This window comes from Prinia subflava (genome assembly GCF_021018805.1).
Source record: "Prinia subflava isolate CZ2003 ecotype Zambia chromosome W unlocalized genomic scaffold, Cam_Psub_1.2 scaffold_2cwr_NEW, whole genome shotgun sequence".
NCBI classification, from domain to species: domain Eukaryota; kingdom Metazoa; phylum Chordata; class Aves; order Passeriformes; family Cisticolidae; genus Prinia; species Prinia subflava.
This window is the reverse complement of record NW_026960607.1, coordinates 3879477-3904783: the sequence shown is the minus strand read 5'-3', so window position 1 is coordinate 3904783 and position 25307 is coordinate 3879477. Positions and strand designations below refer to the sequence as shown.

Here is a 25307-nt window from a genome sequence, read left to right as displayed (position 1 = left end):
CTAATCCACTTAATATAATCATAAATCTAATGTAAGGAGTGATTTAATTTTTTCTGAAGCCAGAATAAAATTGCTGTTCACTTAACTTTCTTGCACAGTGTATGTGGTAATAATTAAGCCCACTGTATTTAATTGAATGTTTCTACATTGGATTATCAATTTGTAACTGCTGGTAATGCTATTTTGTTATAGCTTGCTCCTGAAACGAAAGGTGTCATTCACTGGATTATGGATATTCCCTTTGTGCTGTCTGCCAATCTTCATGGAGGAGACCTTGTTGCAAATTATCCTTATGATGAGACTCGAAGTGGTATGTAAATAAAAGTTAACATGAAATGGTAGGAGATGGAAATTTCATTCTGTACTTATTACACTGCTAGCTATGATCCTTTATAAACCTTGCAAACAAAAACATAAAACACTGCAAAAACATATAAAAATGGAAAAAAAGTTATAAATGTTACTTATAGTCATTGCATTGTAATGACTTATTTTATCATGCTAATCACATGTTTAAAGCTAGTATGACCATATTTTCTAGTTTTGAAGATGATAGTTTGTTTCAGTAGATTTACATGACAAAAATGATGTAATACCTGAGGGAATCATAGTCCCTTAGATATATAAATCAAGGCAACTTAGGTCTCAAATTAGCTGTCGCTCTTTGTACTCTGTTAAATGAAGTGAGAAAGATGTGTCTAGGTTAAGGCTTCGTGCACCTGTAAAAATGAATTTCTGAAAGCAGTAGTGTGCTAGCAGAATCAACTATCACTGTTGCCATTTTCAGTATTGGTTCCTTATAAAAAGGATCACACTGTGACATAGATGTTATAAAGTATACAGCAATATTAGTTTTTTCTGCTACTATGGGATGAACACGACTGAAGTTTCATGAAATTATATTGTTTGTGATTCTCTTCTTTCAGTTGACCTTATCACAGTTTAATTGCAAATTCTTCTAATATCTAACTATAAAACTCTTTAGGGAGACATCTATGTTTTTGAACTGTGTGTTCTTCTAAAAAAGTATCTAAAGCCAAGAATAGCTTAGGTTTTGTGGTGCACCTTTAAAGTAGTATTTTCATAAATATTGAGACTTGTGATTAACTACTTTAATGATAGGGCAACAATTGATGAAGCAATGGGGAAATGTAACATTAAAAAGAAAATGCCATATTAACTTGTGATGCTGTAGGACACTTACCTATGTACATAGTATTTTCAGGCACAGTTCTGCTGTGCAGTGCTGGTGATCTAAGTTGTGAGCCTAGTCATCTAGTCATTATGACTGCCCTTTTAATAATCCTTGTTCCTGGAACTTTTTTCTTCCCTAGGCAGTGCTCACGAGTACAGCTCCTGCCCTGATGATGCTATTTTTCAAAGCCTGGCTCGCAGTTACTCTTCTTTCAACCCTGCCATGTCTGATCCCAACAGACCCCCATGCCATAAAAATGATGATGACAGCAGCTTTATGGATGGAACAACCAATGGTGGTGCGTGGTACAGTGTCCCAGGAGGTGAGCCCACCCCGCGGGAGTCTGTGTCACTGCCTGTTCTGAGCTTGAGTTATGTTAGCCACAGCTTTTTGGTTTGGTTAAGGCTAAATCAAAGGCTGATCACTCACCACAGTACATCTATAAAATCTGATAAAGCTCACTATTAAAATATTCCTTTTTACGGCTTTTTCTACAGTGTTTCTTCAGGCATCAGGTTATTGCAAATTTAATAGTTCTATAGTGGGTGAGTGATAGCTCTGCTATCATGAAATATTAAGGGAGTTTTGGGGGGAGGGAGGGGTTAAGAAAAGAGTGAAAAATCCCCTGACAAACCCTCATTAGAGCAGGCTGCTTATGGTTCATTTGAGCCTCAATAACATAGGCTTCCAAGCTGAAGGAAGCGGGGAAGCCTGGTTGCCTGACTTTGCAGTATTATAGAAAATGGGAGTTTGGCCTTGGATTTTAATAGGAACAAAACCAGCCATGAAGATACTTGCATTTGCACCTCCATGCTTTGTGGCTTTTTTAGTGCCTGATTATAGCCCAAGTGCTGTTTCCCTAGACTTTGGTAGAGACTTCTGTGCTAATACAAGCAGCAGAGCTACTATGAGCATGTCCAGACTAATTTTCCAGAAGTCCAGAAGAGTAGCCTGAAATGAGAAATTTAATTCAAATGAGACATTTCATTCCTTTCTATTAAGAATTTTGAAATCTTTGTAAACTGAGCCAAAGAGGTTGTGGGATATCCAAATCTTAGAGTGTTCTGCCTCTGCTAAACTTGGAATGAAAACTGAGCTGAAGATTTCTGAGCCAGCTTGTGTTGGAGTGATTTGCCTGTGCTTTGACTTTGTTGATTTATGCTGGATAACTTTGAAGACACATAACTGTTTTCACAGAATCACAGAATTAGTAGGTTGGAAGAGACCAACCCATGCCCTAACCTCAACTAAACCATGGCACTGAGTGCCACATCCAGTCTTTTTTTAAACACATCCAGGGATGGCGACTCCACCACCTCCCCAGGCAGGCTATTCCAGTACTTTATAACTCTCTCTGTGAAAATCTTCTTCCTAATATCCAACTTATATTTTCCTTGACGCAGCTTGAGACTGTGTCCTCTTGTTCTGTCAGTTGTTGCCTGGAGAAAGAGACCGACCCCCACCTAACTACAACCACCTTTCAGGAAGTTGTAGAGAGCGATAAGGTCACCTCTGAGTCTCCCTTTCTCCAGGCTTAACAACCCCAGCTTCCTCAGCCATTTCTCATAAGGCTTGTGTTCCAAGCCCCTCACCAGCTTTGTTGCCCTCCTCTGGATGCGCTCAAGCATCTCAATGTCCTTCTTAAACTGAGGGGCCCAGAACTGGACACAGCACTCAAGGTGCGGCCTCACCAGTGCAGTGTACAAGAGAAGAATGACCTCCCTGCTCCTGCTGGCCACACTGTTCCTGATACAGGCCAGGAGGCCATTGGCCTTCTTGGCCACCAGGGCACACTGCTGGCTCATGTTCAGCCGGCTGTCGACCAGTACTCCCAGGTCCTTCTCTGCCTGGGCACTGTCCAGCCACACTGTCCCCAGCCTATAGCGCTGCAGGGGATTTTTGTAGCCAAAATGCAGAACTTGGCACTTGGACTTATTAAACTTCATCCCATTGGACTCTGCCCATCCATCCAACCATTCCAGGTCTCTCTGCAGAGCCCTCCTACCTTCCAACAGACTGACACACGCTCACAGCTTAGTGTCATCTGCAAATTTACTAATGAAAGACTCAATCCCCTCATCCATGTCATCAATGAAGATATTGAATAAAGCAGGCCCCAGCACAGATCCCTGAGGGACACCACTGGCCACTGGCCCCCAGCTGGATGCAGCACCATTCACCACCACTCTCTGGGCTCGGCCATCCAGCCAGTTCCTAACCCAACAAAGAGTGCTCCTGTCCAAGCTGTGGGCTGCCAGCTTATCTAGGAGTATGCTGTGGGAGACAGTGTCAAAGGCCTTGCTGAAGTCCAAATAGACAACATCCACAGCCTTTCCTGCATCCACCAGGTGGGTTACTTGGTCATAAAAGGAGAGCAGGTTGGTCAAACACGACCTACCCCTCCTAAACCCATGCTGGCTGGGTCTGATACCCTGGCCATCTTGTAAGTGCTGCATGATATTACTCAATATAAACTGCTCCATAACCTTACCAGGGGCTGAGGTCAGGCTAACTGGCCTATAATTACCAGGATCCTCCTTCCTACCCCTTTTGTGGATGGGTGTCACATTGGCCATCTTCCAGTCATCTGGAATCTCACCAGTGAACCAGGACTGTTGGTAAATGATGGAGAGTGGCTTTGCAAGATCATCTGCCAGCTCCCTCATCACCCTGGGATGGATCCCATCTGGGCCCATAGATTTATGAATATCCAAACATCTCAATAGTTCTCTGACTGCCTCCTCCTGCATAACGGGGGGACCATTCAGCTCCCTGACACCATTTACCAGCTCAAGAGGACAATTGTCCTGAAGGCTAGTCTTCCCACTAAAAACTGAGGCAAAGAAGGCATTAAGCACCTCTGCCTTCTCCTTATCTACAGTTACTAAGTTCCCTCCTGCATCTAATAAAGGACAAAGGTTGGTCTTACTCCTCCTTTTATCATTAATATATGTGTAAAAACATTTCTTATTATCCTTTACAGAAGTTGCCATTCTAAGTTCAAACTGAGCTTTGGCTTCCCTAATTCTTTTCCTACACGTTCTAGTAGCCCCCTTAAATATTTCCCAAGAGACCTGACCTTCCTTCCAAAGATGATACATCCTCTTTTTGTTCCTAAGTTCCTTCAAAGCCTCCATGCACAGCCAGGCTGGATGTTTGCCTCTTGGGCTCCCCTTTCGGCACACAGGGACAGTCTGTTCCTTTGCCCTCAAGATCTCTGTTTTGAAGCACATCCACCTTTCCTGAACTCCTTTGTTTTTCAGGACTGCTTCCCAAGGAACTCTTTGGATAATCCTCCTAAATAGGCCAAAGTCTGCCCTCCGAAAGTCCAATGTAGAAGTCTTATTGATATTCCTCCTGACTTCACCAGTTATCAAGAAATCTATAATTTTGTGATCGCTGTGCCCCAACTGGCCTCCAACCACCACATCTTCCACCAGCCCATCTCTATTTACAAACAACAGATCTAACATAGTTCCTCCCCTGGTGGGCTCACCCAGCAGCTGTGACAAAAAGTTGTCCTCCACACACTCTAAAAATTTTCTGGACTGCCTTTTTTCTGCTGTATTAAGTTCCCAGCAGGTGTCTGGCAGGTTGAAGTCACCTACAAGAACAAGGGCTGATGATCTTGAAACAGTTTCCAGCTGCTTATAGAATAGGTTGTCTAACTCTTCTTCCTGGTTGGGTGGACCATAGCAGACTCCCAGCAGGATATCAGCCTTGTTGGCCTTCCTCTTAATTCTTACCCACAGACATTCAATTTCACCATAATTAATTTCAACACTCATAGCATCAAAACCCTCCCTAATATAAAGAGCCACCCCTCCACCTCTTTTCCCTTTCCTATCTCTTCTGAAGAGTTTGTAGACATCCAGTGCAGTGCTCCAGCTATGTGAGCTGTCCCACCACGTTTCCGTGATGGCAACTACATCATAGCACTGCTGCTGCACCATAGCTTCCAGCTCTCCTTGTTTGTTACCCATGCTGCATGCATCAGTATACATGCACCTCAGCTTGGCTGCTGATTTCAGCCCTAACTCAGGTTTGTCACCCTTGGGCCTGCTTCCAGATAGCCCAGCTGCATCCCCTTCCCCCTTCAAACCTAGTTTAAAACCCTCTCAACAAGATCTGCCAGTTCATTAGCTAAAATTCTTCTGCTTTTAGCAGAAAGATGGAACCCATCTGGTTTAAGCAGGCCAGGTGCCATAAAAGTTGCCCCATGATCAAAGAATCTGAAATTCTGCCTATAACACCAACCTTTGAGCCACTTGTTGATAATGTGAGTTCTCCTATTCCTTTCCTTGTTCTTCTCAGCCACCAAAGGGACTGAGGAGAAAACTATCTGTGCCCCTGTCCTATTAATCATGACCTAGTGCCCTAAAATCCCTTTTAATTGTCCTGATACTCCTCTTTTTTAATCTCATCATTGCCACCCTGGAGTATCAGCAGTAGGTAATAATCAGAGGGCTGAATCAGCCCAGGGAGTCTCTCAGTAATGTCCCGTACCCAGGCCCCAGGGAGGCAGCAGACCTCCCTGTGGGATGGGTCCGGACAACACATGGGGCTCTCTGTTCCCCTCAGAAGGGAATCACCCACTATGACTACCCTTCTTTTCTTTTTGATGTTAGAGGTGGTAATCTGTTTGACAGATGAATCATAATTAGGAGGCAGATAATTTTCTTCTAAATCATCTGGCTGACTCTCTAGATCCAGTAGCTCATACCTGTTCTGAAGTGGCACCTGGCTAGGGGATGGGGGTCTGGAGGAATTTTTATTATTATCTCCCTGCGCAGGGACCCATTCCCACCCCCCTTCATCCACCAGTTGTCCTTCTATTGCCTGACAACGGGAGGCATAGGAGCCCTCTGGCTCTTGGTGGGCCTCCCTCACAGATGGGAGGGCTGAGCTCCACCAATCTATTTCCCTTTCACTTTCCCTGATACTCCTTAGTCTTTCAACTTCCTCTCTAAGTTCAGCCACCAGTGAAAGGAGATCATTCACCTGTTCACACCGCAGGCAGGTTTCCTCCTCAACACCCCCTGAGAACACTGATAAGCTGAAACACTCCACACAGGAATGGGTCTGTACAGACACATTCTTTTTGGAGGGTCCCATTTGGTTACATTCACTTGTACTAACTACACTTTTGGACCGTGTAGAAACCATTACATACAGAAACCCCAAAACCAACCAACAGAAACACTGGAATCAACCGACAGCAAACCATACAATCAGGGAAACCTGCAACCATGCCTGCTTGCCCCGCCTGCGTGAACTGCCGTGCAAACTGCCACGCCCTCAGAGTCGTGCCACGCCCCTGTTTGCCCGGTCCAGGTCGCCACGTTCCCTAGAGGCCTCTTACAATCAGCCTCTCAATCACCTCACAATTGCTAGAGGAAGCCACACCCTCCTCCTGCCTGAGTCACAGGTGCAATGAATGCACCTGGCTCAGCGTTCTTATAATCAGCCTCTCAATCACCTCACAATTGCCGGAGGAAGCCACACCCTCCTCTGTTGTAGTGCAGATTTAGGATGGTTCCGGGGGGGTCCCCGGGAGGCCCCCCAAGCTCGCTGGTGTTCGCATGCAGACAGGCAAAGAGACTCCAGACGGCTGGTGAGGTGCTGATTAGATGAGGATTTATTTGGAGTCCGACCCCGGGGAGGCAGCATGGTTACTGAGGGAGAGGGGGGAAGGAGGGGGATAGAGGAAAGAAGAGAGGGAAGGGGAGAGGGGCAGAGCCTCCAGAGGCCTCCGGAGCAAGACAGTGAGCCCCCTCCCTCTGCACCCTTAACAGGGAGATTCGAAGTGGGTGTGGATTGATTCTCGGGCCAATGGGATTACAGATACATGACACTGCAGGGAGGTTACAGACTTGGGATAAACCGTACACTTTCGAGGGGTAAGACAGAGCATACCATTTAAATAAAATGCAATTCCACATTCCTTCTGCCTGAGTCACAGGTGCAATGAATGCACCTGGCTCAGCATTCTTATAATTGGCCTCTGTTATAAATGCCAATCAGATATTCCAATTTTAAATAATAATTTGGTTTATTAATAACAAATCAAATTACAGAATTTCGATAACCTACCAACAGCGGAGAAACTTGACAGAGTTTTCCCGGGAAATGTCAAGGGTGAACTGTGAGATACAGGGTCTGGCAGCCTGCTATCTCCCCCAACGGTTCACAAATTCGCCCTGTTTGGGGCTTGGGTTTTATACACTTTATTTAGCCCGTGGCAATATTTCCCCAGATTCACCATTGTTTCTCCACTAACTAAATAAAATTCGGAAGGCTCCCCAACTAAGCAGAAAAGAGTTCTTTTCTTAGTTCAAGTGTTAATGTCCAATTTCAGTAGGTCTTTATAGTTGATGAGTAGTCCAGATATCGAGGATGTGACTTGATGGTCCGCGAAGCTGGCACCCAAGGTGTGAGTTGCTGGTGCCATCTTATCTCCGGGGTCCCCTCCCTGGTGCTTGGGCAGCTGCGGGCTTTCTCGGAAAAATCCCTTTGTTCTCTTATGAATGGAGGTGTCAGCGGTCTCGGGGCTGTCAGTTTCGCCGTTTGCTGCAAAGTCTCTTTAAAACATAAACTTCTACTTGATATCACATTATACAACTTTATAAATTTCTAATTTATCATAAAAACATGAATTAACCATCTATGTTTATAACAGCCTCTCAATCGCCTCACAATTGCCAGAGGAAGCCGCACCCTCCTCCTGCCTGAGTCACATGCTTTTTATGCTTTGCTTTTTCTCTTGATATTCAATGACAGTCTCTGAATGAATTTTCAATTTTTGCCTGAAGTGAATAGGAATCTCTCAAAGCATTAGGCAGCCTAAGTAGTAGCCTAACTCTGCTTCTCTTACAGTAGAGGTGGTACTAAAAGAAGAAAATACTTAAGCTGCTGTGAAGAAATGAGAAACAGAACAACGACTGGTAGTGCTCACACAGCCAGTGAACACCAGAGGCTGAGTGTGAAGTAAAATATTGAAATTTCTGAATGTAACTAAACCCCCAAAATATCTGTGTGTGGGGCTTTTCAGACTTTGAATTGGAACCATTAAAAGACCTTGAAAATGGAAGTTTGCAAAAGCTGAAAAAAATTAATATAAACAAAATATTGAAAACTTTAGTAGTTAAAATTTGTTTCAATTCAGTTAAAATTTATCTTAATGAAATATTAAATATTAGCTATAAAAATGTGGATATATTTAACTTCAGCTGATTTTTCCTTAGGAAAATGCTATGAAAAGCAGTTTTTCCATTGTTTTGATTAAATGCTTTGATTCTGTTTTAACTGCATATGGCAAAGACACATTTTTCCATTGGAAAAAGGTTTTGGAAAGTTTGATTTCCTGTTTTTGGATCTTATTTTAAGTTAGACTCCTAATTCCCCAAGTGAGGCTTTTCTTTTCTCATATTTGTACAGATGTTAATAGGTAGGAATCCTAGTGCTAAGCAGGATCTAGCATCCTAATATGATGCAGCTCATAAAAAATAGAGAGACAGCAATATACTTAGGACCATACAGATTGAATCTGTTATTGATTTGAGGGTTTTTTTCCAAGTGTAGAAATCAGCTGGCAAGCTGTGACTTTTGAACAAAACCTCCATGGTAGTGTTTGCTGAATTGAAAAAACAAATATAATTCAGTGAAAACAGTTCTACTCTTTCTATGTCTAGTGCTAAGGAAAATAACTAAACACTGCTCAGTTCAAGTGAAATTTTTCCGGGAAGTTTTAATCTGAAAAGCTCCATCTGAAAACCAAAATGTGGCAATTAAGTTGTTCATGGTATCAGTGATCTTTTGCTGTCCATATGGTAATGAACTCAAAGTTAGCAGCAGCATAAGCTGTTGAAAAGCCATTTATGTTGCTTTAGGGAAAGTAGTCCACTGTACCTCCTTACCAGAATCAGGAATATATCAAAATAAACTCTGAAGGCCTTGTCTCCATTGTATCTGCACCTGTTGGAGCTAAGGTAGTACTTCTCTACCTTTTCACCCTTGGGTTCCTTTGGGCTTTTGTCCCCCACTTTCCCCTTTTCCCTTCCTTTCTCACTCTTCTACTAAAGATTCCTTTCTACACTGAACACAGCTCCAGTATCCATTCCTGCCCATTTTCTCTCTCTATTCCTGGTCATCTCCTAGGTACAGCCTTTGACAGTACCTTATCAGACCAAGAGCTCTGATCTAGGAAAGAATGATTTTTCATTTTGATGAAATACAATAGGTGGTCTTGCCCTACAGAGCTTATTATGGTGCCCCCAGTTGTGCAACATCAATTCTTTGCCCATATAATTGATCCTCAGGGACTTGTACCTTCTGTACAAGGTGGGCCAGCGGCCACCTTCACTGGTTCTTCAGTCTGCAGGGGTGGTATATGGATGGCTTTCGTGTGACTGTGGGTTGCTGTTCATGTCTGAATACCTGGATTCTTTCAGTAGGAAGGCTTAACATGTGTCAGAGACATCTGGTAACAGTCCTTGGCTCTAACTTGAATTAAGGAGGAGCACTCCATTGCATTCATTTCTGTCCTTCCCTTTTGTCTGACCTCAGGATTTCCTCACCAACCTCATGCAAGGTGGCAATTCCCCTTTCTGAATTTTTGGGTGGAGAGAGTGGATGATGTCACGATCTAAGCAGGAATCGTGATAGGTTCATGTGATCTCAGAGTGCAAAAAGTACTCGAGGGGACAATAGTTTAATCATAGAACGAATTCACCTTTATTGAGTGCCAACAACACTTGGGATAGAGGGAATGAGAAAGGAAAAATAGGATACAGAGCGAGGAAAGGGGGGCAGGGGGATATAGCTACCAACGGCAGAGGCGTCCTCGTGGCGTGGCGTCTGGCCAATGGATCCATCTTCTGTCCGTGGGGAGATCTCGAAGTGTGAGTCACAGGGGGAAGCTTTTATAGTAATTTCAGAAGTGGGGGGCACCTGGCCAACATGGGGGGGAGCACCCAAGAGTCATTGTGAGGAGCCCTGTTGCTCTGGGAATCAGGTGCAACCGTTCAGATCAGGCAGGTCTGGGACAAGCAGGTCTGGGCCTGGTCGCTGGTAAGCACAGGCTGTCCAGCCATCCATTGTCTTCGTACAAGTTCCCATGGGAACCAGCTCCGGTCAGGTGGACACACCTGCAGTTCAGTGTTTGGTACACACACACCGTGGCTCAGGCCCGAGCCCCTTGCACACAGTCCCTTCCTTGACAGGGGGCCTTGACGAAGGTCGTGAGGCAAAACCAGGGGCCCTCGGGCCCTGACTCTCACAGATGATGTAGAGGAATATTTGACTCTTGTTTCTCTCTCTTAATTACACTGTCTGTGAGGTTTTTCTCAACATTACTGTTTGGTAGTTACATCCTTCTGTGGAGCAGGGGTACAGAGAAGATTTCCCCCAAGAGCACCTTTGTGCTAAGTCTGAGGCCATGGTTCTGTTGCACTTGTAGTAGTTGTCATCTGTAATTGGTTGATCTGTGTAGGTTTTTCAGAGACAGCAAGCACAGGCAAAGAGGTTATTCTTCTGTGTTCAGGAATGGCTCTTTTAGCCAACTTTTTTTGGTTATTTTTTTTCATATGGAAATATTTTAGCCATAATCTGAAATAATTTTCTTTCTCAAAGAGAAAAAAAGTCATTTATGTGTCAGCTATTCAAAAATGTGTGAGGTAAAAGTATACAGGTCATGTGCAGCATCAAGTACAAGTATAGAGCCTATTTGTCAAGGCTTTTCTAAACTTTCCCTGGGAAGAAAATGTATTTTGGAATTACTTGGTTTGTTTGATTTAAAGCTTCTGAATTAAAAATTAAGCAGATGGAGTGGCGCTGCATCAATTGTATTTATAGCTGTTCTTTTCTTAATAGGCCCAGCATTTCATTTGTCCCCCCTTATTTACTTCAGAATAATGCAAAATGCATCACTACTTTTCTTTTCTGGCATTGCAGGAATGCAGGATTTCAATTACCTCAGCAGCAACTGCTTTGAAATCACAGTGGAGCTTAGCTGTGAAAAATTCCCACGTGAAGAAACTCTGAAGGGCTACTGGGAGGACAACAAGAATTCTCTTATAAATTACATTGAGCAGGTAACACAGAAGAGGATGGCAGAAATAGTTATTGTGCATAAAACTTCTAAACTTTGTGCTTTGTGAACATCTAATTCAAAATATCATATTAATCCAGATGTTGCTTTAATTCTTATTTGTCTCTGTGGTGGTAAATCCTGTGTGATGTTTCTAAATAAGTGGAAAAAGAATGGAAAAGAAGGACAAATTTATGGTATAGAATCCTTCTCACCCTACTTAAGCTGTTGCAGACATTTAATTTAAATTGTTTGTGTTGGGTTTCTGTCTTGCTTTGAAAGATAGGTATCTGCTAGGAAGGGGGCAGGACTTTCTTTCCTCACCTTATTAACCCATAGTGCAAACTGGATAACAGCCATAGTAGCCTTAGTTATAGGGCCCATGTTTAGATAAGGGCCTGCAAATGGGAGAAACACAGCCACAACCACATGCCACGCAAACCAAGGTAAGCTAGACCACATGATGCTATTTAGGGAGGTTTCTATACCCAGTGCACAAGGTCACTTAGGAACTGTTATTCCTTTTCCTCTCAATGCCCTCAAGCCCCACAATGGGCGCCAAAAAATCTGTCTTGGTTTGAAAGACAGGTATCTGCTAGGAAGGGGGCAGGACCTCCCTAGAGATGGAGAATTCAAATCCCCTCCCTCCAAATTATTCTAATTTAGAAAATTAAAGGGGCTTTCAGGCAGAGGTATGGGGATAGGAATAATGGTCCTTTACTAGTATATATGACAAAACAACAACTACAGTATTAGTAATAAACAGAACAAAGAACCTTGAGGGCTTTCTTTCACAAAAGCCCGGGGCAGTTTGATTTTGGTGCCCCTGCATGACTCCGAGAGGCTGAGCTGGAACGGTGGAAAGTCCTGGGCTGGTGGATGAGATGAGGAGCTCTGCACTGGTAGCTGGAGCGGCAGGGGGTGTCCCGGCAGGGCTTGGTAGTGCAGGGCTACAAAGTAGCAGGAGAGCCTCAAAGCTCTGAAGAAGCAGCGGCGGTGGGGGGAGGGCTGGAGAAAACGAGCTCAGGATTCTTGGGTACACGAGTAGATGATGGTAGATCTCCCAGGACGAGGCAGAGTGATGGCTGTGAACTCTTCCTGCAGCGAGGGGCAGCTTGACAGTCTTCCTCAATGCTTAGAGCTAGAGTGAGCCCCCCTCCCCTAGCTCTGTCTTTTTACTTTTCTCAAAGCTTGCGTTATCTCTCCCCTCTGAGGGACACTCCCAGAGACTTAAAAACAATAGGTGTAGCCTTGTGCTGCCATGTCCTTCAACTACTCTCTTTGTTCTGGCTAAGTACTGTCATTAAGGTTTCTTAGAAACTTATGGGAAAAAAATCTGTAAGTGAAAAAAAGAGGCAAATCTAACCCCCAACAGTTCCTCAATGAAAAAAAATACAAATCCCCATAGTCTGTGATTGACTCCCCCATCAATGGTGTGTGTTCTCAGAGAGATGGATTGCCCTCTGCAGATATTCCAATGTGTGTGCAGGCATCGGATGGATCATTCTGTGGATGTACAGGAACCTGGGCAGCTGGATTAGACCATATAGAATTTCTGAAACCTGAATATTGTAGTTAAAAATTACAAATATATCTGATATCATTAGTGGTTGCACACTTGAGATTGTGAAATGAGAAACACACTTTGTTAGCAGAGCCAAACAATGAATATATTCATTTCTTTAAGGACCTAATTAAGCAGAAATGCTTTAGTTAGCCTGAAATCTGAAATATTTGAATATTTGAAGTGTTATACTGTTGTGTTAAAACATTATCTGTAAGCTGAGGAAAAAGCTGTACTTGTCCTGCAGGTTTTTACCCATTCTTTGTGGAATCCATCTCAAATTGTTCAGTTCCTCTGCACGGGGGTTAATTTTCTCTGACTCATGGAAAGCTATGTTACTGCATTTTCAAAGTTGCTCATGTATAAGATACTATTTTGCCAACTTCCTTTACTCCTGCAGAGCTACCAGCTTTATCCTTGAAGTTCAGATGGTCTGTTTGGCATTGGATTTTATCTTCTTGATGGATAAGATGACCAGGTCTATGTTCCAGCTCCCCTGAGAGGGCTGAGGACAGTGCAAATATGTAATTTCTGATTTTCTAAGGCTTCTCCCACAGTGTATATTAGAGGAATCTGAACTAAACTACAGCAGCTGAAAGCACCATATAGGTTCATAAACGGGAACATCAATATCTCAAAATAAAACTCAGGATCCACAAGTCTTTTCAAAGGACATGGTATCTGAGAGAAGCCTGAACTTCACAGTGCTTTGCTGCTTTGTTTCCAGGCTCCCAATGAGATGCATCTCCATATAGGTTCCCAACATCCCCTTGTCCCCAGAACTGAGAGTTCCCTGTTTCTGGACATGAAAAGACAATTACTCCTCAGTCTCTTGCTTCTGCGGAGTTTCCTTTCAGACTGTGCTTAAAATACACTGGCAGAACTGGTCTGTCCCCACACTGAGATCGTATCAGTACTTTATTTTCATATTTAGTGGGAGCAGACAGATTAGGTACTGCTGGGGCTGTTACCTGAGCATGAAGGAGCAAGGATATGACCCACCACTGCCCTTCTGTTGCATTGGGGATTTAGAAGGGGTCCCCGGGGAGGGATCCCCGGGAGGCCCCCCAAGCTCTATGTTCGCTGGTGTTCGCATGCAGACAGTCAAAGAGACTCCAGACAGCTGGTGAGGTGCTGATGAGATGAGGATTTATTTGGAGTCCAACCCCAGGAAGGCAGCATGGTTACTGTGGGAGAGGGGGAAGGAAGGGGAGAGGGGAGAGGTATAGAGCCTCCAGAGCCTCTGAAGCAAAGAGGGTGAGCCCCTTCTGTTTGCACCCTTAACAGGGAGATTCGAAGTGGGCGCGGATTGATTCTCAGGCCAATGGGATTACAGATACACGATACTGCAGGGAAGGTTGCAGACTTGGAATAAACTATACACTTTTGAGGGGTGAGCCAGAGCATACCATTTCAATAAAATGCAATCCCACACCCTTCTTCCACAGTCCAGGAGGGGAGCGTGTGACTCTGTGGTCCCAGCTCACAGAACTGGATGTTTTGGGTGCACAATAGAAAGCTCAAGCATCTCACAGAGGGATTGCCAAGTTCAAGTGACTGCATTTACTTTGCTCATGCTTCACCTTTAAGAAATTATGTCATTAGCTCTACCTTCTTACAGTTGATAAGACTTCAAAAATAAGGTTTCTGTAGGCTGTTCTTTCAAAGCTTTTCTATGCATTCATTAATCACCAATATGACAAAAATTTGCAAGTCAATGTTTACATGTATTATGATTTGCTGTGTATTTCTGAGAATTACTTGCATTGAACAGATATATTATTATAACTACCTGCTGAATTATTTTTCCTCTTCACTCTCGGTTCCATTATAGTATTTAGTATTTATCATTGGTAGTGGTTAGCCTGTAGACTGTGGAGTTCATTGCACATGCTTTGTTAGATATATCAGTACATATTCCATTGCCAAAAAATGCCATCTTTTCTTAAGCACTTTTATTTACCATTTGTTGGTGACCTTATTTATTTTAGATTCATCGAGGAGTGAAGGGGTTTGTTAAAGATCTTCAGGGCAATCCAATAGAAAATGCTACAATTTCTGTGGAGGGGATAAGCCATGATGTTACCTCAGGTGAGTTTGGTACCTCAGCAGTGCTTCTCCTTGGCTTAGCAACCTGGAGCCATTTCACATCTTTTTAACTGCATCTTTAAGGGAGCAAAAGTTTGAAGCCAGGATGGTATGTTGTGCCTCAAGAAGCTTGTTGCCCACAGGATTTCATGAATTTTTCACTTGTATTTTGCTCTCAGAGTAGCTGAGACTGTTTTTGTTTAAACTTCATGGGTCTCTGGTGTAAATTGGTTTGGGTGCCTCTTGGTTATTAATGCTCTAGTCTAGATTAAAGCATTTTGTTGGTTGGTGTTGACTGAAAATGATGTGTCACCTCTTCAGTGATGATGTGCTTTGTTCTAGGAATGAGTTCAGAAGGTAGCTGGCACAGTGTGCCAACTTTCAGCCTTCCCTGTACACCTATGCTCTCCTATCCTGAATGACATTTATTTGTTTGTGAAAAATACTGATTAGAAAACCAATAAGTGAATGTCACTGCTCTATGCATGAGCTTATTTTATGGTCATTTTCTCAAGGATATATCTCACTATACTGTCACTGAAATGCAGAATACTATGGAACAGGACTGGTAGAATATTCAGCCACCTCTGATTTGTGTTTGCACATCACCTGCAAAGAGACTGCCAGCACTTCTGCCAAGCAGGAGAACAGTCTGTGAAAATGTTGGTTACCTTCTGTCACTGTAAACAAGAAGGCAAAATGTATAGAGACTGGAAATAAATTTTCAGGCATAATAAAAAGGGAATAAACTGTGCAAAGAGGTATTTTGAGGTATGAGAGAGTGAAGCATGTGAGAGAGGAGCTTATTCTTCTATGATACAAAAATTGTATCTAATCATAAATCTTTTCACATCACTGTGTGTGTGTAAGACTGAAAGTCATGTATTGTCAAAACAGTGACAAAAACAAGTACCTGCATATTAGCACAGTCAAAATGAAGGAGAAATATTCTTTGTCTTTTCTCCTGCTTCTTTATTCATGAGTTGAAATTCTGCTTTGTTCAGTGACAGGAATTAGAATAGATCATTGCTGTAGTTCTACAGCAGTATTTTTTTTTCCATTCTGTTTTATGAAAAAAAAAATCTGGGAACAATTGGAATGACTACTGTCAGTTTTTTGACTGTGCAAATAGCAGACATTTAAGTAATATTTCCCTTTGTACACTATGTAGCTGCAGATGTGGTGAAAAAACATTTAAGGGACTAGTACAAAGAGCATGGCCAAGTCTTCTAAATGGCACTGCTAGCTGAACTTTAGAATAGCTCTGCAATGTTTTCTGGAGGTAGAGAAATTCAAATTATTAGCTTGTGACAAAATAGATAATTGTCTGGTGCAGGGAAGATCTGCAGTAGTTTTTGTGAAGACACAATAGGGTCATTTCTAGAGAAGATGATGTTGAATTTTGATTCTGTGACTGGAAAAGATAATATGTAGTAACAGTGCAGTAGGGGCCTTTCTTTGACCTGAGTGGATCAAGCTTCCATTTCTTTGTTTCTCTGAACCAAATGTAAAAACCCTTGACAATGCCCGGATACTCAAACGTGTCAATAATGATGCTTCAAGGGTGATATACATGCAGTATTCCAGGAAATTATGATTTATAGTTTTTTCTGAAAGATTAGAAAGGTAGTCCCATTTATATAAATTTGACTAGAATAAAATTCATTTACATTTGGATTATCAGAATACTGAGGAACATTAAAAATCTGTATCACATTGCAAACAGAATCTCAGACACTTAGTAGGGACTTTACATTGGCTGGGAGGTGCTTCTAAAGTGGCAAAATGTCCCATATTGTCCTTCAGTGTGATGGAGAGCCTTCAGCCTCAGCAGGCAAAATCTTTCGTGGGGGCTCCAGCACAACTTCAAAATTTCAAGGTTTTTTTTGATTACCTGAAAGGAAGCAAATATGATATATATATATATATATACATATATATATATATATATACAGCTTTTACTGGAGGAAGAAAGAAGGAAGAATCCTTTCAGGCAGTCAAAAAGAAAGCACTGACAGGAATATAAAGGACTGACATATGAGCCTTTCTTCTTAGCTGCGTAATTAGTCTTATACATATTTATTTGGATTCTTTTCTGCTTCCCTACAGCCAAGGATGGTGATTACTGGAGATTGCTCATTCCTGGAAATTACAAAGTTACAGCCTCAGCACCAGGCTATCTAGCAATAACTAAAAAAGTGGCTGTACCCTTCAGCCCTTCTGTGGTGGTAAGTGCTCACGTGTGTTGGTTTATCATCCATTATACATCTAAATGGTCCCTTTTCCCCTCGTGGTATACATGTAAGCAGGAGGTGATTTTTCAGAATATTCCAGAACATGCTGATTTAGAAAGTCTGGAAATTACTCTTCTAGCACTTGATGTAACAGCCACTGAGAGCAATCTCACGATTACAGAATATCTTTTAATAGCACAACATAAAAAGGAAGAGAGGTTGAGGTTTTGATTGAGACATATTTTTAATATAATTTGTGGAATGAGTACCTGCTAAGGTTAAAACCAGTGGTCAGCTCCATGCAGAATGGTAGCAATGGGCCACTGCTTTACATAGATATTCAGTATGTGAGGTTAATAAGACCTAGACTACATCTAAGGTTTCAGAAGCATTTTTAATTCACTCTCTGTACAAATGTGGAGGTATTTAAAAGAAATGCTATTTCACTACTGTGAATCACTTGTTAAGATATACTAAACTAGCACATTGTATGTACATTAATGAACCATGTGTTAGGAAAAGCTCCCTGTATCTTTTTGATGGCATAAAATTGAACACATGTTGTGATATGCTGGGTGTCTGCAGTGCTAGGTGTTAGCTGAGATGAGCTCAGCTGGTTAGAGAATGGAGCTCAAAAGAGTTGGACTTGATGACCCTCATGGGTCCCTTCCAGCTCAGTATATTCTGTGATCTGTGTTGGCAATATGCTGATGATACTTTTTATAATATATGATTTATGTGGCTGGCTATTATTCAATTTTAATTTAATTGGCCCATACTTTTTGAAATTTTTAGTCAAGTCAAATACAAGTGGACAGATGTTTGGTTCTTTAGGAAATTTTACTCACCTGTGTGTATTTAGATAAGTTATTGTACTGATATACTAGTATTGCACATATTTAAATCAGTGTCATGGGTTGGCACTGGTCAGATGCTAATGCACCCATGAATATATGTTTTTCTTAACAACTACTGTGGGATATGATCAAGAACAGAGCAGAGCGGGCCCAAAACTCGAAAACAGAAAGAAAACTTTATTAAACTACATAAGAACAGAAATAGAAAAGAAAAAATCCCCTAAACACACAAAAAACCAGAAATGAAAACCTCTCAGAACATTTCTTCTCCTCCCCCAATTTTCACCCCTTACACGTTACCCTCCATAAACCAAAACTCTGGGTTGTAAATCAAACAATCACTACTCAAAAAAACCTAATCTTCAATTTAGCAAGGGAGAGAGGAGTCTCTCTCGCACCATAGACTGCCCCCCAGAAAACACAGGTCCACCCCTTATGTGTTTCTATGTCACTCATGGCATGATCCGGAGAAGTCTGCCGTGGTGACACTCTCTTTTCCTTGTCCAGTGCTCTCACCACTGTCCATGGGCCAAAGCTGCATATAGGGCTCTTTTCAGGATGCTTGCATGCCGGGCTCTCCCTATCTTTCCCCTGGGGCTGAGGGTTCTAAGAACAGAGATCTTCCCTGAGGGCAGAGGGCACCACCACACCCTCTTCCTCTCTTCTCTGTTTGCTCTACACTTACAGTGCTAGTCACTGCAGCAAAGTCGAGCTGACTGCATCCACCCAAATACAGTTTATGGTCAAAGAGACTCAAGTTCAGTCTATGGCTAACATTATGCAAGAAAAGTCTAGCCCAAAAAGCCACTCCTCTTCATCTCTGCCCATCTGAGATTCTTTTCATTTTCCTTTGTGATCTCAGTCCCAGGCTGTCTCTCTCTCTCTTCTTACAAACCACCAGCCACGAGAATCAATGTCTAGAAAAAGTTTTCTTCTGCCAAGAAGGAGTTAAAAGTCTCTCTGGCTCCCAGCAGGGTCGAAGGCTCGGCACATCTCTACACAGCCGGGAACGTTTTCTCTCTACCCCCCCCTCCCCCCTCGCTCTTTCTTTGCTGCCGGCTGCCGGCAATATCAATTCCGAAGCTCTGAAGTGGCAGTCTCTCTCCTGGGGGGGGGGGGGGGAACGGGGACGAAGGGCACCTCCACAGTCCTCCACCCTTCTATCTTGAAGAGGCTACGCATAGCTTTTCCCCTTCCCTCCCCCACCCAGCCCCGTGAGCTGGGGGTAAGGGGAGAGATGTGTGCTCACCTTGCAACCGGAATCAAAGAGAGGGACAATCCCTCTGAAGTCCTTGCTTTTAACTCCTTGTGTTCTCAGAGGCATGTCCAACCTCACAGTGGCTACTCCAGGTGCCAGTATAAAACCTGACCACTGATTAGTTTGCCCACAACTTCCTGGAAAACTCACTTCCCCCTCAACCATGACAATCAGCTTTGAGATGCTTTGGAATAAACTCAGCCTAAACCAGAAGGTACCTCTCATCCTGTGTTTGTGTTAAGCATCTTCTTTCAATAAGTGACTCTTAAAAGCCTAACTCTTCTTTATCTGTAAGTCTTCTTACTGATGTTTTTGATTGTTTCTCTTAATCAGGTTGATTTTGAACTGGAGTCATTGTCTGAAAGAAAAGAAGAGGAAAAAGAAGAGTTGATGGAGTGGTGGAAGATGATGTCAGAAACACTAAATTTTTAAATGAGGATTTTGGCTTTACAGATTTTAATCTATTATATGTTGACTTAGTATAGTGTACTGTGGAAACTCCCTATATTCTAGATTTTGTGCACTTCACAATAATTAACTTTGAATTTTTCAGTCATCTTTTGATTAATATGATTACAAATAACTACTAGCCTCCTAGGTAGATAAATAAGTTATTAATTTACTCTTCTATAAAAATCAGAAAAAATTAATGAATAAGCAGCCTATATGACAGTAAAATCTGTTGTGTATTATTTGCAAGTTCAGAATATGTAGGTTAACACTTGATTTAAAAAAAATATATGCTGTAGTCAATTACTGATACTGCCAGGAATATTTGACAGTGCACAGTAGTAGACAGTGCTCTTTACTGAGTTATGTAATGGATGTTATTGAAAAGATTTATAATAACAGTGTGTGGTGCAATAATGTTTTACAAGGATTAAAATTCAGTATAACACTTTGCATGTCTCTGGTGTTGGAGCTATTTAAATATGCGAGAAACATAAGCTGGCTTCATTTTAGTAAGCAGAACGAATCTGCGTAAACTCTTTAATAAAAAGATGGCATAGAATGAATTCAGGAAAAAGCAGAGCTTTATTCCTTAAACAGTTTATAATGTTTGAAGATCAGGTTTTAATTATTTCTCATTTACTTGTTAAGCAAATTAGAAATTCTGAGTGGAAGAAGAAAAAGAGCTAGTACATCTCATATGCTGCTTGTGTTTGTTTTACAGCAAGAAAAAAATAATTTCAGGCGATATCTGTTTTAATTAAATAATTACCTTTTCAACATTCTTTGCTTGTATCAGTGATGTCTAGATAATCAGCTAAAAGTTCATCTTTTCACTGAAGGCTATCAAAATATTACAGTTTAGACAATGAACTGGAAATCTACTGAGATTGTATTTTTAGTGTTGCAAGTCAAGAATGGATTTGTTTCAAGCTGTTTCTTCTGCTAGTGAAGATCTGATAGTCTTATCTAAAACTAGAAACATGACTGATAAGTGAAATTTGTTTCAGTGTGGTGAAATTTTCAGAAAATTGTTGATGATGATACAAAAGCAACTTTGATTTAAAACAATTCTTTTTGGTCCCTTTTTGTTTTTTTATACTTTAATTAACATTCTGTAGTATTTTGGCTAAGGTGAGTGAAATTTGCAGAGCAAGAGAATACACATGGACCATAGTAGGTGCAAGCTTGGTATCATTCTTCAGAAATGACTCCTGGTATGCTACTTGAGATAAGCTAAGCATCTCGTCTGTTTGAAAGCTTACATATATTGCTGGTCTATTTTAATTCAAGATCAGATATTTGATATAGATTTCCTTCCTCTGTTTCTTTAATACCGCTCTCTGTGTTTTGATTGGCATATTATTTTAGCTGATGCTCATTCAGAACCAATCAAGAGTGCACTATCACACTCCTGCTGTAAGTGAAAAATCACATATTCAGGTGTAGGATCCAAATTTACCTCCTTTGGGTATTTAAAAATTTACTGCAAATACTGTTTTCTGAGAATTTTAAATTCTTTAATAAAAATAGCACTTGATTCTTTTAAGGAACAGGCTTAAGGTTTGACACTCAATGGTAAATTGAACAGCAATAAAAAAGCATAAACTCTCTCTCTGATCAAGAGTTTGTGATGTAACCTGCAGCTCATTTGGGTTGTAGATGTTTAACTACAAATTTCAGAGGAAATTTACTTACTGTAAGTCATTATATAGTGAGGGGCTTTGATCTCAATTGCAATGAAAAACCCCAGTGGCAAATTAAGAATCTTACTGAATGTGTCTTAATAACACCTTGTGGCTAGCTGTGCACAAGAGTATGCATAAAGGATGCCTGGCTACACCAGCTTGGGTGTCCATGACAATTTGAAAGGCCAAGATGTAGCACAGAACACATTCTGTGTCTGTAAGTAATGATCTTGTTTTTAACTGAACCAGGTAAAGTTGAAGCAAATGGTATAAAAATTAATTACAACAAGATGTTGCTGTCATGTGGACAAATGGCTACAGGAGTGTAAACTAATGTAATAAGGCGAGTGTATATTTGTACAGAACACGTTGGTCAGCCTCTTCCAAAACCTAAGAGTTTCAATCCAAATGACACTTCTGGATGGTACGATGCCTGTCATGCATCCAGTGTTCTGTGGCAAAGTGATCTCATAACAGGTTTCTAATCCATACCTGTGTGATGTGTGTGAGGTCCTCTGGTCTACTGTTTCATACATTTGCAATTAAATGTGGTGTCCCTTAAGTGATCTGTTTGTTGTGCTTTAGATGACTGCTTGCTATTACTGTGTTGAGAACAGGTTAAAGTGATTAAATGTTACAGCACCAGAACCACTGCCACTGTTCTTGCTCTAGGTAAACATCCTTAAGAACACCGTAGCCAGGACTCTCAATAAATTAATTCATTATGTAGCTTTCCTAGCTGAGCTGAGCTGTGTTGTAGGACTGTGTATGTTTAATAGAAGATTAAAGTGTTATGTGATGCTAAGCTTTTGGTTAAAAAGGCACATGCTGTACTATTGTACAATAAATCCACAGTTTTATTTAAAATTAAAAATGTGTGAGTAATTTGCAGGTTCAAGATGTGACCTCTTTGGCCATGCATGTCTGCAAAGTATGCCATAAACATCCTCAGAGGGTGTGTATCCCAATTAATTTGCTGTTTGAACAGAGAAAGGAGACCAGGATTAGTGCTGATATCCCACTGAGAGCCATCCACAGCCCCTTAACTTTGTGCCAGAACATCCTCCTTTTGGAGTATATGTGTCTTTCTGAGCACTTCCCCCATGGAGCCTTTCAAGTCAAGGAAGGGATAGTAATGAAGTGCTCTGCCTCCATGCAGGGCTGGTGGGGACAGGGCATACACTTTTGTGTGTCTCTCTTACAGTGTTTACAAATCTTTTTCCATATTGATCCTTAGGATTAGAAAGCAGTGTGCAGTGTGTTTGCAGATCTGTGGTACTACACATTCCTTATAACTGCAGGGGTCAGGATTGTAGAAAAACAGTAGTCAGTCAAATAAAATCACTGCATCTGAATTGTGTTTCCCAGCTAGGTTGTGGTGTTCACATCTGTGAAAGTGGCACGTAAAACAACGCGGAGGCAGGAGGTCTGCAGTGAAAAGCTGCTCCCCAAAAAGAGGACGAGCCTGTTTATTTCTTTCATTCCAAGGAAACACACTGTAGTAGGAACAGGATAACTTAGATCATAAGGCAGAGCTATCCACAGCTGGGCCTCAGACCAGGCCTCAGGCCAGGGCCTAGTAGGCCTAGTACGTCCAGCATACGTAGTACCAGATAAGGTTATCTGTTACTGGGAATGTGTTAAGGTAGGGGTGTTACTAGCATGGAACAGTTACTGGGAAGACACGGTGGCTACCTTAAACTGCAATAGCTTACATACTTCTGTATGTTCACCGCCTATCAGAATGCACCTGTTCTTGTAAACTATTCTGTCTGTATTTAACCTGCCATTTCAAGGAATAAAGGGAAGAACGTGTGATATACCCACATTGGGTCAGAGCCCGTTCTTTAGTCCCCGATCTTTAACTGTTCCCAGCTTTCAACACACATCCATGTATGTGAATTCACATACAGCCTTAGCTAGTCCTGAGCTGCTAATAGCAGAATTAAAGTGTAAACTAAAACTGAGATGGTAGGTTAGAAAGAATTGCTACCAAGTTTCTCTGAGTTTTTTTAACAGCTATAACAACTGTCTTAGGAGCACTTAAAAATTAAGCCATGAAAGGAAGAGGTCTCAGAGAAGATAGGTTTAGAGGAGCTTGAATTCAAAGTTAAAAGGTGCAGTTCCAACAAGCTGATTTTCTCTGTATCTGTGTTTAGTTTGACTCGTGTCTGCGGAGGCTGTAGAATAGCAGCAGTTTAAAGATGGCCTCTCTGAGTTAGAGCAGCTCTCTAGAGCTTCTCAGTAAACCTCCTCCACTGAAGGAGTGCCCTGTTTCCTGTTTGTGGTTAGCTCTGGAAATGGCAGGACTGAGAAATGCCATGGCAGTGCTTGCTTTCTGCCTTCCTGAATCTTGCAAAACACTTGTTCTGATCATCTCCTTGCAGGTATTTCATTCCCTGTGTATGTTTCTGTTTGTGTAGAGCTATGTCTGTTATGAATAATTTACTGCTTGTTAAACTGCCTCATAGGTTTGGTCATCGACACAGCTTCTGTTCCATTATTTCTGACTTAGATAATTAAACCCAGAAAACAAAAACACTCAGGAGATTTTCTGAAATTCATGGCATTAAAAACCCCAAAATAGTGGGATTGTTTGCCTCCTGGCTTTGAGGATTTCCAGTGAGCTTGCTTCAAGTTTTTGTTTTCAAAGCCTGCTTTAGAGAGAGAAGAAGATGACAACTAAGAAGTTGATGTAATCCCGCACATCCAGAGACCAAGGCTTTCAGCAGTATTACAAGTACTGGAATCAGCAGTATAAAAATGAGATACTTAGAAACAACTGCTGTTTGCTTTTATTAACTGTGATAATGGGAGTATATTAATTGAGTTAAATGGCCTCCCAATGCTGATCTTTCTTCATGCCTCCTTATTTTACCTCTCTGCCCCAGGCACTCTATTTCAGCAATTGAAAATAAATCCTCCTTTTTAATCCCTCCAAAGTTCCAAGCTAGCTCAGGCCTTCTCAGGCTCTGGAAGAATATTTCATAGACAGGAAAAAGGACCCGAAAGAGGCTCTAACCCATAGCTGCAGTAAGATGTTTATTCCAGGTGGTCTCCAGAGGGAAAGAGGGCGTGCACAGAGGAACAGGGTCTTTTCTCAGCTCTTGCCAGGGAGGGGCAGTTTGGGTCAGCCAATGGGGTCAGAAAGGGAAGGAAGGGTCAAACTACATGGTATAAGCTCTAGGGGTCCCTGAGGGGGGAGAGACCATTCCCCCAGGGGAATGTAACAAGCAGTGACTTAAACACATCCATAATTAGGCATCATTTATCACAGTGCTACAGTTCCCCTAAATTAATGGTTAATAATCCATGGTATTTTATCTTGGTTCTCCTTTCATATTCAGTTAAGCCTCTACAGATTTTTGTAATCACACATCCCTCTGCACAGTGTAAATTGTCAAAGAGAGAAGTTGAAGAATTAGGCTCCTGCATCAGGAATGTAGAGGCATTTCGACATCTGGAAATGCATTGGAAGCAGTCTGGTGTTGTGAAATAAGTGTATTTTACAGACCTTTTTTCTAATTATTCTTTAGTAAAGGCTGAATAGTGTTATGTGGCTGTGGGATTCTAGGAGTGCAGTGTGTGCATGTCTTTAGTGCTAAGGTAAAGCTACTCTGGAAAGGTTCCTGTTATTACCAGACCTTCAAGCCTAAAATCTGAGTAGTCAGAACTATCTGCTGTCAGGGCTGCTCATTCTGCATTAGCAGTAGTTGTTTTCATCTTTCCTAGGAGAAAGATGCAAAATAATAAACAAGAAATGAAGTCTACTTTCACAATGTGCAGAATTGGTTACGAAACTTAAGATTCATTGCAAGACACAAAGTAGAAATTATGGAGATGAGTTGGACCAGTTACAACCTACAGCTCACTTAAGGCTTTGAAC

General features: G+C 41.7%; 1 protein-coding gene across 1 annotated transcript in view; it reads left to right on the top strand.

The window, feature by feature from the left end:
• CPE (carboxypeptidase E) overlaps nucleotides 1-22295 on the top strand; it is a 75576-nt gene extending 53281 nt beyond the window's left edge. The window contains 6 exon segments of the mRNA XM_063424238.1: nucleotides 193-310; nucleotides 1335-1517; nucleotides 11147-11286; nucleotides 14838-14937; nucleotides 17044-17162; nucleotides 19617-22295. Of these exon segments, the coding sequence (XP_063280308.1) occupies nucleotides 193-310; nucleotides 1335-1517; nucleotides 11147-11286; nucleotides 14838-14937; nucleotides 17044-17162; nucleotides 19617-19715 (759 nt within the window). The 3' untranslated portion in view covers nucleotides 19716-22295.
• The last annotated feature ends 3012 nt before the right edge of the window (nucleotides 22296-25307 follow it).